Below are 13,440 nucleotides of genomic sequence, written 5' to 3' on the forward strand. Positions count from 1 at the left end.
GTGGAACCTTAAGTTGTAATCGTTTAATCGTAAAATCTTGATACTTTAGTCCTTTCATCTCTAACATTATTTTTCCATATAGCATCAAGTTTTGTTTAATATTTGCCTCCTGACTTGGCTTCCAAGATATCTCTAACCTCATTGTGACTTTGTTTATGCATAATGAATCTTCTACACCATGTATATTGCACATATGTGCACATATAAATGAGCTTGAATACACAAAATAATTCCACTAGAAAAGGTTGTGTATCCATAGCCAGTTGTACCATGTAGATAAGGACATGTTCAGAAGAAAAAGTAATGCAGCAAGTGATCCTTTATCTAAAAGATCTAAGAACTGATGCTGAAACCAACGATTGAAATAGCACTGCCAGTCCACTGAAACAAACATTGCATTAACATGGCAAGGTTATTTTTCCCATTTCTCACATTGCATTAACATGGAAGCTGTAGCTTCAGCAAAAACTACCATGCTTGACCTTGAAGTTTGGCTGTTTTCATTTTTCAGGGCCACCACATCCGATGTTCTCTCATATTGAGAAAACAAGCATAAAGAGATTGCTTCAATTCTGCCATATACAGAAAAATGAAAGTAAATTATGCCACAAAATTTGTACATGCATGTACATGGCAATACCAAACAGAACTCAATTGGATAATGGTAAGCGATAAGTCAAACCTTCTTCTTTCCCTTCACTTTGGCAATTGGTGAAAGGTACAGATTCAACGACAGCATTAAAGACTGAAGCAAATATCCTATAACCCAGTCTACAACAATGGCATAAGACGCCAAACGAAAACCAGCTCTCAAAGAATTCCTTCTACGAGGTGAATCTTGACATCTCTCTTGCTGAGATAGTCTGATCTTATCGAAACACATGCTTCGTATCGTGTTCCATTCGACATGGGAAAAGGCACGAAGACTTATAATCAAGAAAGAAAACACATCATGAATAACCCTATTAGCCGACAATATCAATAAGAAAAAGAGTACGAAAAGAAAACATGACAGCGCCGAAGAACATCTACCTTTCTTCTTATTCTTCAAGTAAATCGTCTGCTTCGGAACGATATCTTGCTTAGGAACCGACGCCATACGGGGACGAGGAAGAGCATAGCCCGCTGCTTTCGCTTGCTTCCTATTCGGCGATCGCCGACCAACGGAGCACGAGGAAGACAAAAGTGTGAGCTCGTCTAATTCTACTCTGTTATCTATGAGCAATAGCCGCTAGACCGGATCTGGATCCGATAGGAGCGGACTTGGTTCACAATTTCGATCCAAAAGCCTGGAATATTCGGATCCGAAACCCGATATTCGACCCGGTTCTTTCTGTTTGTTGCTCTTTTCTTCTCTTCATTCCCGTCGAGCTAGGCAGATCCGAACTCCGAGAAATATTCGGATCGAGCGTGGAATCGGATCTCCTAGCATTCGGATCCGATCTGATTTCTCAGGTTGGTAGACCTTAAACGACGTGGAACAGATCAATGCGGGCATTAATCGAGAAGGAAACATCTCCGTGGTAGAAGAATCAGGTGATCCCCACTCCCCTTTCTCTACTCTTCTTGCCCAGGGTAGAAGAATTAATCGCCGGGAAGCTTCTCTCTCTAAACGGGAATTAGTCGCTAGGAAGTTTACGGTTCAAGAATTGACATTAGGTGGTGTCTTTGATCAAATCCTCTCACCTCGTGAGAAGCTTCGAGCGGTCTTCCTTCAGAGCCCTTTGTCCCACTCTGATTTAGTTCTTTAATCGGGCGGTGAATGTGAAGTTCTTTGGTTTGCAGCGGGTATGCGAACTATTTAATCTTAGAGTGGTAGGGTTTTTTTAAGTATTTATTTAATCAATGAAGGGATAATGCCTTTTGGTAAGTGAATTAACAATGCAGCGTTAGGGGTGGGTTGAGACATGGCAGATCCACGGAGTTAGAGTTATTGGGGGATGAGAATGATGGCGAATGGATCTAGAGCATTGACACTGTTAGGGTCATTGTTCTGGTGTGATGGCATTGAATTCTTGATGATGTTGGGGTGTTTTGAGAAAATGATCGAGGACTGTCTTCCACATACCTCATTCACAACATGATGATTTGTAGTTATATATTAGTAGGAGATGTAGAAGTAATTGAATAGAATAACTTTATGTTTTGAAAGAAAAATTTGCTTAAGAAATTTTCTTGGCATCGTTGGTTATTTGGCGCCTATCTAACTAATGTGTGATCCATGCGGATAGAGTTTGCTATAGGTTACGCTGGTGTTAGCGCTGGCAATTTCAGAATTGTTAGATGGAAGCAAAAAAAAAAAAGAGATATATGTGAAGTTTCTTAAGGTATGGATCACACAGGAGTGGAGGAGATGCTTTCAAGGGTTCACATTGCATATATAAGATTTTCAACTTAGGAAATATTGAATCCTTTACACTGTTCTGGTTATTATGATCAGAGGAGTCACTATTGGATTCAATTAGTTGGTTAACCCTGTCTTAGTACTAGAGGGATACCTCTTTTACTTATCACATTGGACATTATTAAAGCTATAGTAAAATAATATGGTCCTCTAACTGTAACATCCCGATTAGTCTCACATCGAAAGTGGAAAAAATTAAAATTGATGTATAAGGGTCTGATAGGTATACTACTATTAACTTCAGCTTAAACATTTTGAGCCAGTAGTTCAAACCCAATGAAGTTAACAAGGCAGTTATCCTATCAGGTCGGGTTATGACAATTAGTATCAAACTGACCTACCTAGTATTGGGGCATAACGAGGGCCTCAAGTCGGACTAGTATGAAGCTTAATGTTGTCCACTCATGAAATTTTGTTTTTGAGCATTACTTTATGGTTAAAATCCATATATTATGCTTGTAAGTTGCGTTTGATGTAAGGTTTTTAATCTCGTACCGTATTGGTGTACCAAGCTTTGCTCGGTATGGTATAGCGTACTGAGCAGTATGCCTAAAATAATCATAAAACCATTCGAAAATACTTGAAAAGTAAAAAAAAGTTAGGATAGGTTTTTAACGGTGATTTAAAAAGCGCTAGGCGCCAAAAGGTGCTAAGGTCCAAAAACGCCCGAGGCGCTAGGCGCTCGCCCGAGCGAAGCGAGGCGCTAAAATATAAAAATATATAATATAATTAATAAATATAATTATTTAAAATTTTAAATAAAAATATGCTATTAAATTAAAAAAATCTAACATACAAAATCATAATGTCACATTAACAAAAAGTTTCAAAATTTAAAATAATATATTATTAATCTAATAAATATAAATACTATTATTAGTATACTGTTAACAGTATACAAAAGGAGAAGAAGGAAGAGGAGTGTAAGGGGGTGCTGACTGAGAAAAGAGGAAGCAGTAATGGGAGCGGGAGTGTAAGGAGGCAACGGCAGCGAGCAGTGACAGCGACGAGCAGCGGGAGTGGCAACGAGCAGGGTTAGTGTTTGGCAGCGACATCTGATATCGGTGCTTTAGTTGGTTCGATTGAACCAACTAAAGCACCGGAGACCGAACCAGACCTAAAACGCTGGTTCGATCGCCTGGTTTAACCCAGGCGCTCCCCCGAAGCGCCCAGCGCTTGGGCTCGGGTTAAAGCGCGCAGCCTGGAAGTGAAGCGAGGCGCTCGGGCCTCGCCTCGCCTCGCCCGAGCGCCTAGGCAAGCACCTGAGCGCCTTTTTAAATCACTGGTTTTTAAGTTAGAAATAAACATACATTTAGTATAGTTTTAGAAAAACTAATGTAAATTAGGTAAGAATAGTGCCACATATCTTTTTCGGGCTTTGAGGAGTAGTCTTGTGCAAGGTTCGTAATTTTGGTTCATTCTGGATCGTCCTTTCGTTAATATTGAATTATCTATAGAAAAATCATTTGAATTGTTAGATTATTTTGTATACAACTTAAACTTTAAGATTCAAATGAATTAAGTAATTATATGTGTAGATATACCTGATTCTATCACCAAAATGAACGACGGGCTTCCACGGGTGGTGGATCGAGATTCTTAATCTTATGTATCTGTATATCAATATAAGATGCTTGCCGGACCCAATCCTGAAATTGATCTCATGACATAGTGTATTGGTACACCGTATGTCATTGGTGAATCAATGTGGTGATGGTCGTAGGTTGATCGTCATGAATCACGTGTCCGAGGCAGCTCCTGAGGCATGTATTAGTGAATGTCAAAACTTATACTTTCGTTACTAATCTACTACTTCATATCATACCTCTTAATTAAAAGGTTCTTCCTCTTAATCCTCTCAAATTAGCCTTCTAAATTTGATCTAATCCACAAATTGTTGTTTTGTTGAGTTTAGGAAGGTGAAAATGTGAGAATAAGAGAGAGATTGTGAGTAAAAATGAGTTTGAGAGAGTTTAAGAGAGTGCGAGAGTGAAATGGATTTAAAGAGGAGGGAGGAAAGGGTTTAAAAACCCTTTAGAATGCCTCCAACTGTCAAATTGACCATTTGAAAACCGATATAAATCGGTAACGGTTGAAATCGACCGGTACAGGTAGGTAACGGTTGAAATCGAAATTTTGACCAGTACTGCCCGGTATAGCCCCGTATCGCCCGATACGGGGCCAAATACCTGATACCGCCCGGTAGTGGGCAGTCAGTGTGCCAGTCTGCTAGCGGATCGATACATACTGCCCGTGGGCGGTATGGTACGATATTCAAATCCTTGGTTTAATGCACATTGAGTACTGGTCGGTACCAGTTGAAATTTCGACCGTTATCGCCTGGTACAACCCTATATCGCCTGATACGAGGCCAAATACTTGATACTACCCGGTAGTGGGCAGTTCGCGTGCCGGTTTGCTGGCGGATCGGTAGATACCACCCGTACTGGGGGATATGGTACGGTATCCAAATCATTGATTTAATGCACATTGATCAAGCACTATTGGAGTTTAAGTTGCTACATAGGACTTCCTTGAGGCTAATTTAACAAGCATCTTTCTTTTGTAGCTGCTCTCTATACAATTTATCTTTCACTATGGCATAATTTGCTCAGAATAATTTTTTTCTATATTTTCTTCTGCTGGTGTATTCCTCACATTTACAGTGAATTTTTTTTGTAGTGCATACTATTTGTGTTCCTGGTTTTTTTACCCAAGGACCTGTATTCATATGGTTTACATACCAAACTAGATGAAAACCTTTTTATGCATAAGTTCAGTTTGTGTCATATTTTTTCACTTTTCTGTTATTTTTAGTAGCACTTAGTAAAGAATCAATTTCTTGCTTAGAATGTTTCTTAGTTTTAAGAATTCGTGGTCTACATGAATAAACCTAATGTTGATAGATGATCTGAGGATCTTATATATGATTTACTTTTGCATTCATTATGGGCAGCTATCTTTTAGATGCATTGATTAGAGCCACACAACTGGGCATCAGTTCACTTTTCGTTTTAATTTATGCAGGTAGGTACAGAGATGCGGTGGGCATGTGGACATATGTGTTGAAGACTACCTACTTCAAATGTTAAACATTTGGATTTAGATATAATGTCTCAAGGTTTACTTTGTCACAGAAAATACAACTATAATAATCTGGATGGGAAAGGTTTATTTCAAGCAATCGATGCTCATGATGTTATAGTGAAGTGCAGATTACAGATTTTCTTATCTTACTTTGGGGTTGCTGTGTTTCTTACGATTACCTTTTATTTAATTATGATGAAGGCATCTCCTAACCATTCTCATGGCTTTTATTGTGTGTATCTGTAGGTTTTATTTGCCAAAAGACATGTTTCAAGGGAGGATTTTTAGAATGACACTTTGTATAGGTTGTGGGCATAAACTTGCTCTTGCTTTAGTTGCTGATGCCTCACAGAATTTTTGTCTAACAGGACTTGTGTGTCAGCTCCATTTGGAAAACTCTAGTGTGTTTCCTCATGGCAAAAGTCTTGCATTACAATCCTGTAAAGAATGGTGAAGTGTCAAACTTTTTTTTTTTTTTTTGTATTTTAAGTTGCCTTTGATTCATGACTTCTTTCATGTTTGAATTAGTTAATTTGAATAAGCAGATTTCAATATAATTGTTGTTATATAATTAAAAACTGATGCCATATAAGATGTGATAACTGTACTACTACTTTTCGGTTCTTATTTACATATTTCTTTTATGTTGTCGAACAACTTTAACAAGGTGAAATATGTTTTGATTGATGTTGAATGAGTTTGACACCAATAGAAGGGCTCATTTGGTCTTAAACAGAGCTGTTTTGACAACCTGCATTCTTTTTTCTTCTTTTTTTTCGCTGGAGACTTCACACACCAATTTATGGTTTTTCTTGAACAATGTAGAATCAGTGGTGATTATGCCAGCATTTGGTGTTCAACATGAAACTCATTACTGGAGGTAAGTTCTGTTATATCTGGATGCCTTGACATTGCATTGGTACATAGTTTTTTCTGTTCTTGTATTTTTCTTTTATCTTCATAACTGATGGAGTACTTTTAAGATAAATTATATTTTCTATTTTTTGGTTTCTCAAAACATTCTACTCTTTGATTTTTCTCTAATAAATATTACAATATCTTTACTATTTAATCTAGTTGGCACCTAAAAAATGTGGATAAGAGTAATCTCAAACTGCTATCCAATGGTTCCTTGTATGTCTAACCAAAGGGTTGTAGGAGTTAAGTAATCTCAACTGGTCATGAGTTTGTCCAGACTTCGGATTGAACTCTCTCCGAAGCATGTTTCCGTACGGCACTGTTTAAGTTGGAAGCGTATGTGAACACTTCTGACCTTTTAGTGCTTGCCAAATTGTTACTTCTAAACATAGCACTTCATTGTTCCACCATGTGGTTCACTAGAGCCATTAAGACGTGGTATGTCTTCTCAAAACATATAGAGCTGTATGCCTTTGCATATACGCTTGTCTAAATTTCAAATATCACTAGTTTCCTTGTTTTCTTGGTCTCATGATTAAATTTATACTTGTAGTTTAATTTACTGATGCTTTGGCAATAAAGAACCTTGAGGAAATTTTATGGTCATTAGCATAAGTCATAAAAAAAAGTAAAATTGATTCTTTTAGCTGAATTTATCTTTCAAATGCCACATAGATACTTCTAGCTTTCTACAAACTAGATTTCAGGTTATGAGCTTTATGAATTTGTTGTGGCTGGACACTAAAGTGGATTTCCTATTGAAATCATTATGTTTATATTATTGTTTTCTTTGCCTTTTTATCTGTTATTAGACTCTAATAGGACTATGAAGTAACACATATGTTCCCTTGTTTTGTTTGAGTGAACATATTGATTGAACCAAGACTTTGTGTTAAAATGACGAGACCTTTATTGACCTGTCCTTGTGCAAGTGTTGTGTCTGCCGTAAGATACTAATAGTGTTTTCCCATACGCAGAATAGAGATTTGTTTCTTGATGATGACCCATGACACATGCTTTTTTTGTCATGGATAGCACTAGACTTCTTATATCATTCTTTTCTTCTAAAGACAATCTTATCTTTCCTTAGTGGAAGGGTCATCCGCTGTTTTGTCCCTCTTAGCAAGATACTCAAACCAGTGTTAAATGAATATGTGACTCCTATGACGTTTTTTTTGTTTGACTCCTATGACTTGTTACTGGAACCAATCAGTTCGTTGAACTTCAGTTCTTACCATATTCTATCTTTCAACCTCATCAAACTATTGTTAGAGCCATATTCATGACACCCTAATGCTAAACTTAGTTTGATAAAATTAAAAGTACATGCAAGGGAAAAAGGTGCATTGAAGAATGCAACATATTGGTTGCTAAATAAATTTTGTCTAGGCATATTATTTATCTACATACAAGCAAAATAGCTACAAAGCATTTGCATGCCCAAAAAGTGCCCCATTATAGTTTTCATCAACAAAGTTTACTAGTCTTTTAACATATCCAAGATCACAATGATGTTTGGATGTAGGAGTTGTATGACAAACAAACTTGCAAAAATATAAACTAGGAACAATTTTCACCAACCGTATTGTTGTCAAAGGTGATAGGCACAAAAAAGGCATGAAAGTGTGAAGTCACTCTAGGCACCAGGCGCTCACCCGAACAATACAGGTAAAAAATATAAACATACTAAGTAAAAAATATAATTAAGGAGAAAGAAATGAATCACTGTTGAATAATAAGCACCCTCTGCCTGGTGGGTTTGGACTTTAGCCTTTACTCATATTAGTTACTATGCTAGATCAACCATACTTGAAGGCTTACAAATGACCAATTCTCTACCATTGCAATGGCATAAATCTCCATAGGGTTGCATTAAAATCAGTACTGATGGCTTCTCTTATTTGCAGGATGGAGATGCTGGATTTGCCTTACATAATCACTTGAGAGCATGTTTAGGAGTTGGGAAAATACATGTCCAACACAAAATGGACATATAATGTGAAGCATTGGCCACTAAAGAAGGGTTGTTGTTTGCTTCAAATCGAGGATTCATTCGTATTCAGATTGAAACAGATTCCTCGATATTGTGCTACACATTTACCAAAGACGTTGCTCCACCTTTGGCATTTGCGGATCATCATTCAGGATATCAAAGCACTTCTTCAATAATTTACTTATTATATTTTTCTATACTGTAGTAGAGAATGTAACCAAACAACTAATTGGGTTACCAAAAAATACTAGGGTGTCTAATGTATCAATGGTTTGATAGGACAATTATCCCCCCGAGTTATCCTTGTATTTGCTCAACGACTAACAGTTCTTACCGTAGAACTTTAACTCAGGAATCTAAGTTTTCTTTTTCTTGAAATAAAAATGCAGTGCTTTAATATGTCTATATTTTGATGCAGTGTTGGATACGTATATATCTTTCACTTGACACTACCTACTTGGGAAAAGAAGCTATGTGGTCAGTCTGGCTCGGATTAAAGGTAATTTACTTTTTCAGCCTCTCTGTTTGTTCTTTTATTCATGGACGAAAAAAAAATTATAGTAGATGCACATTTTATCTCACGTGTATGTTGTTCGAAGTCTTTGGACTACTACCATAAAATGCTAGTTTATTATAGAGAAACTAATTAATTATTGTCAGTCTGTAGGACAGCTAAAATAACTTATAATGAATGCAGACATTAAGATGCGTACATTTCGATGCTGTCGTTGATACGGTGAACATAATGCACAGATTTTTCATCATTGCAACAACATAGAGTTAAAAGTTTTGCCGATTCGAAGCTTGCTCGCTTTCTTGTGGTGTTAATGCATATCTATGTCTAAGTGCATCATCAACTCATAATTGCCTAAAGCTTAAATTTTCTTGTCATATCGGATTAGTTGGAACAGGTTTGTTGCTGAGGAGAAACCCAGACCCTACATAAGCTGGACAAGGTATAAGCCAAAACACAGCTACGCTACGCTGCCTCTCCTTCATACTCTTCTCATTGACTTCTTCATATCTCTGTCATCACAATCTGCCAGCAGCAGAAATGGACAAAAGCTGACAACTCATTTCACACGCCAACTCTGACCGACAAAAGCAGCTGGCGAGTGCTCATATCCATACATGCAATGCTTTTATACCAACACTTGGGAATGGGTTCCCGTCTGAGGCTGTTCTGAAGAGGAGACCACGAGTGAGTTTGAAGTCTGTCAGAGATGGAACGATGATGATAGATAGCATTATTAAACCTCCCATGCCCTGGTCCCAGTGAACTTGATTGGTGTTATCTGTCTCCAATGAATCAGATTGCAGTACACGCGGAACTATTCATTTCATGGTATCCCTGACGAGCAGGAGGAGCCACAGAAGCGGATAAAATGGTGAATCCAAGCTGTAAAGGGATTAAATACTCCTCAAAGCGACCGACATGGACACACAAGACAGCAGGATGGGAAGTTTGGTTTCAGGTAATGCGTGCAGTATCTGCAGAGAAAGGTCCATACTATTTGATATTGGTTTCCTTGAAACTTAGCTGTTATCTGCTGAGCGGCAGCAGTTCATGGGGCCCTTTTTAACTTGGTTCTTTATTTGTAGTACGTGAAGGCAGTGGTGCTTCAAATTAAAGCTGGTCGGAGGGCTTTAAAGGCATTTCAGTCAATTGGAAAACGTTGATGAAAGGTTGAATGCCTCGTGTCACAAATTCTGCATCGATTATAGAGAAGCATTACTTGTCCCGTTCGAAGATTATTAGCTGTTGTGGATGGGTTGGCGGGACAAATGGCATCTTAAATCGTACCGATATCTGATTAAAAATCACTGGAATTCGAGCCATCCCAGCTGTTCTTCTGAGGCCATTGTCTGCCTGAATCACCCACAGCTGTGGATGGGGCAATTATATGAGCATATTTATGACAGTGATTGCCTCCTAAAATTCAATCATAGTTCAGAGGATCCGGTCGTATTCATTGCACCAGCAACCATCCGAGTTTTCCTCCTGTGTCTCAGAGAATTTCTATGATCCATGGATTGATGGATTTATTACGACTTGCATCACCGGGGCAATCACGGTACTTCACATTTCTTATCTGGTGATATCAATGTGAGCATTTTCTTTTTCTCTTACACGAAAAGAAAATATATTTTCTTCTTTCAGATGTCAACTCGCAGAGAGAAGTGAAGAATCTCCTGCTCTCGGACTTGATTGCATTTCAGTCGACACATCTCTCGTGGAGGGACATGAATGAAGTAACAATATCTACTGCGCCTGCACTGCAAGATTTGAGGTAGCAAACGCAGTGGCTGTTTAATAGGTGGAGGCAGCAAGAAACACCGAATGCAGACGACAGACAGATCGATGGATGCTGCCAGTAATAATTTTTATAAGATATGCAGCAGATTTGGTAACGTGGCACTCGCAACTATTCTCCTCCGACTCGTCTTTGTGTACCTTCTTAAATGAGATGTCCACGTCTAGGGGTCATTCGCAGGCTCATCTTCCCATTCTTGCTCCTGGCTTTTAGGGTGCATGCACGCCACGTGCACGTCAATCAAATCCAAGGAAGAAATGAGGTCTCGATGGAATGGGTGGGAGCAGTGGCTGAGAACTCAGTGCGAGTCCCATCAGGTTATTGATGTGTCTTAGCACATCTCTAGGAGAAATGCATTCTTTAGTAGATCGCTCTATCACGTAATTAGTTCCCGTGATCTTGAAGGGTTAATTATATATTATTTTAGTTATCTTTTAACTAAAAGAGATCATTATATTTAAAAAATTATATTAATATTTTTATAATTACGAAAGTAAAATATTTATATTCATCGTATCAATGAAGGTCGACGACGGTGCTGATGAGAGTCGTGGGTGACTGTTGTGAATAAGGAAAACGATGAAAAATCATTTTGCATCAATGTCGACACCGACGTAATTGTTAAATAACATCGCTCTATATTTACGTCGATGTTATACAGATGCGAGCAATTTTTACATAAATATAAAGCAGTAAAAGAATCACTCGACAATTACGTTGATGTCGATATACATACAAAACACTCATAATATCTTATCGTTGTTTTCCTCATCCACAATAATCACTTATGACCCCAACTCCAATATCATCATCTCTTATTGTTCGTCATCAATAATTAAAATATTAAAATTATTTTTATATTTTTATATTTTAATATTTTTATTAGTAAAATCGATGATATTAAGATAAATAGATATAATTTTTTTTATTTTTATAATTATAAAAATATCGATATAATTTTTTAAAATATAAAATTAAATATATTAAAGATAAATATAAATACAATATATAATTAACCCGATCTTGAATACACATAAAGGCAAGAAAGAGCAGTGATTCATGTGAAGTGGCTAGGGCGGAATGCATCTTACGCACGTTTGTGATTCCGACTACGCGCGTTTGTGATTCCGACTTCAAAAAGGTCGCCTGGAACAGAGTCAAATTCGATAACAACACATTGCCTACTTTTTTATGACGGACAAAAGGTCATCGTACCGGTGCTTCAATTCCCCGTGCGGTAACCCGCTCGAGACCATTTGTCTCTACATGAAGCCCGACTCGGCTCATGCGTGGCTCTCCACCAAACTCATGATTCGATCAGGTATGATGATGATGATGATACACGTCGGTGTCGTGTACCCTGACAGTATTAAAAGCTTGATGACAACAACCGTATATACATACATATTTGTATAACCTGTGTACGAAACGTGGCCTAAATCGCTTGGCTTAATCCCGTTGTCGTTTTCCTTGGCACGAACGCTATAAATGCGCACCACCGCGTCCTCCCATCTCCATGCGTTCACCGCACAGGGGCATTCAGCGCCGCACCTTGCCTTACTGTCCATGGCGTTCAAAGAGGTGGTGGAGTCGCTGTACGAGGCGCTGTCGAGGGACGACGCGGCGGCGGCCGCCGCACTGATGGCGGAGGACGTGGAGTGGTGGTTCCACGGGCCGAGGCGGTGCCAGTACATGAGGCGGCTGCTGACGGGGGAGGCGGGGCACCGCGACTTCCGGTTTCGGCCGCGGAGGGTGGCGGAGGTGGGCGGGTGGGTGGTGGCTGAGGGGTGGGAGGGCAAGCACGCGTACTGGGTCCACGCGTGGGTGGTGGAGGGGGGCGTCATCACCCGTTTCAGGGAGTACTTCAACACCGCCGTCACGGTGCAGGAGCTCCGCCCGGCGGAGGCTGGGATGGACTCCGTGGCGAGGGGCGGCGGCTCCGCCGTGTGGCAGAGCGAGGCCCGGGCTCACCTCGGCCGCTCCCTCCCCGGCCTTGTTCTCGCCATCTAGCGATAGATACTGTAGTACTCGTGCTCGCAGTTATTTTGGTGTCACTTGTAGTTGTTGTATAGAGTAGGAAGCTAACGAAGGTTGTGCGTATTATTCCTACTGCCATGTCCCATCTTTTTTATGCAGATCTGAGCTGAGTTTCTCATAATCTGTTGGTGCAATTGGTTAATTATATGATGGATGATGGATTAATTAATATGGCAGAGAAGCTAAGAAAATTTCATCTTAAATCTTAATTATAATGGATCATCACGATACCGGTATATGTCCGACACAGATCGATAAGCCATAATCCTAATTGTTTGGGGTCGACTTTGCATGTCCGGTATATGCCGGATTGAGGATGATGATGATGATGATCCCGAAACAGTAACACTTTCGACGAGAGAGAAAACCACTTAATGTCCGAGATAAACACAATATAAAATCAAATCTTGCCTTAATACGATACATACCTACGAGACTAAGCTCAATAGCAACTCGACCAATCACATGTCTGATAGTTGACTCTGATATGATTAGTCAACATCTGACTTGATAAGACAACTGATATACTAACTGTTTAGATCGAATCGCTAACCCAAAAATACTTGAGCACAAAAGATCTAAGGTTATGAAAACTGTAACTTGGAGACTCGATGCCTTTTTGTGTCAACAACGTAGCAAACGCCTCAAACATCTGATCAAAAGACCTCAAGTTCAAAACACCTCAA

General features: G+C 39.1%; 1 protein-coding gene and 1 long non-coding RNA gene across 12 annotated transcripts; both read left to right on the forward strand.

Annotated features, from left to right (window-relative positions):
* Positions 1–1,492: 1,492 nt before the first annotated feature.
* LOC103996958 (uncharacterized) lies at positions 1,493–10,890 on the forward strand. 11 transcript variants are annotated; one of them, XR_010501193.1, is made up of 11 exons: positions 1,493–1,536; positions 5,432–5,525; positions 5,738–5,796; positions 5,860–5,941; positions 6,317–6,371; positions 8,317–8,901; positions 9,305–9,358; positions 9,449–9,603; positions 9,716–9,877; positions 10,005–10,477; positions 10,564–10,890. It is a non-coding gene; the product is annotated as an uncharacterized LOC103996958 (long non-coding RNA). The 11 variants fall into 11 exon arrangements; XR_010501189.1 differs by having other exon boundaries at positions 1,496–1,536; positions 5,432–5,647; XR_010501190.1 differs by having other exon boundaries at positions 5,738–5,941.
* Positions 10,891–12,249: 1,359 nt separating this feature from the next.
* On the forward strand, positions 12,250–12,875 carry LOC103996959 (senescence associated gene 20-like). Its single transcript, XM_009418036.3, has one exon. The coding sequence runs from the start codon at positions 12,284–12,286 to the stop codon at positions 12,725–12,727; it is 444 nt and encodes a 147-aa protein (XP_009416311.1). The 5' UTR covers positions 12,250–12,283; the 3' UTR covers positions 12,728–12,875.
* Positions 12,876–13,440: the final 565 nt, after the last annotated feature.

The sequence above is a fragment of the Musa acuminata genome, chromosome BXJ3-9 (assembly GCF_036884655.1).
Source record: "Musa acuminata AAA Group cultivar baxijiao chromosome BXJ3-9, Cavendish_Baxijiao_AAA, whole genome shotgun sequence".
Taxonomy (NCBI): Eukaryota; Viridiplantae; Streptophyta; class Magnoliopsida; order Zingiberales; family Musaceae; genus Musa; species Musa acuminata.

Excerpts from the sequence above, each read along its gene's own strand:
- LOC103996959 (XM_009418036.3), top strand. The coding sequence starts at position 12,284 with ATGGCGTTCAAAGAGGTGGTGGAGTCGCTGTACGAGGCGCTGTCGAGG.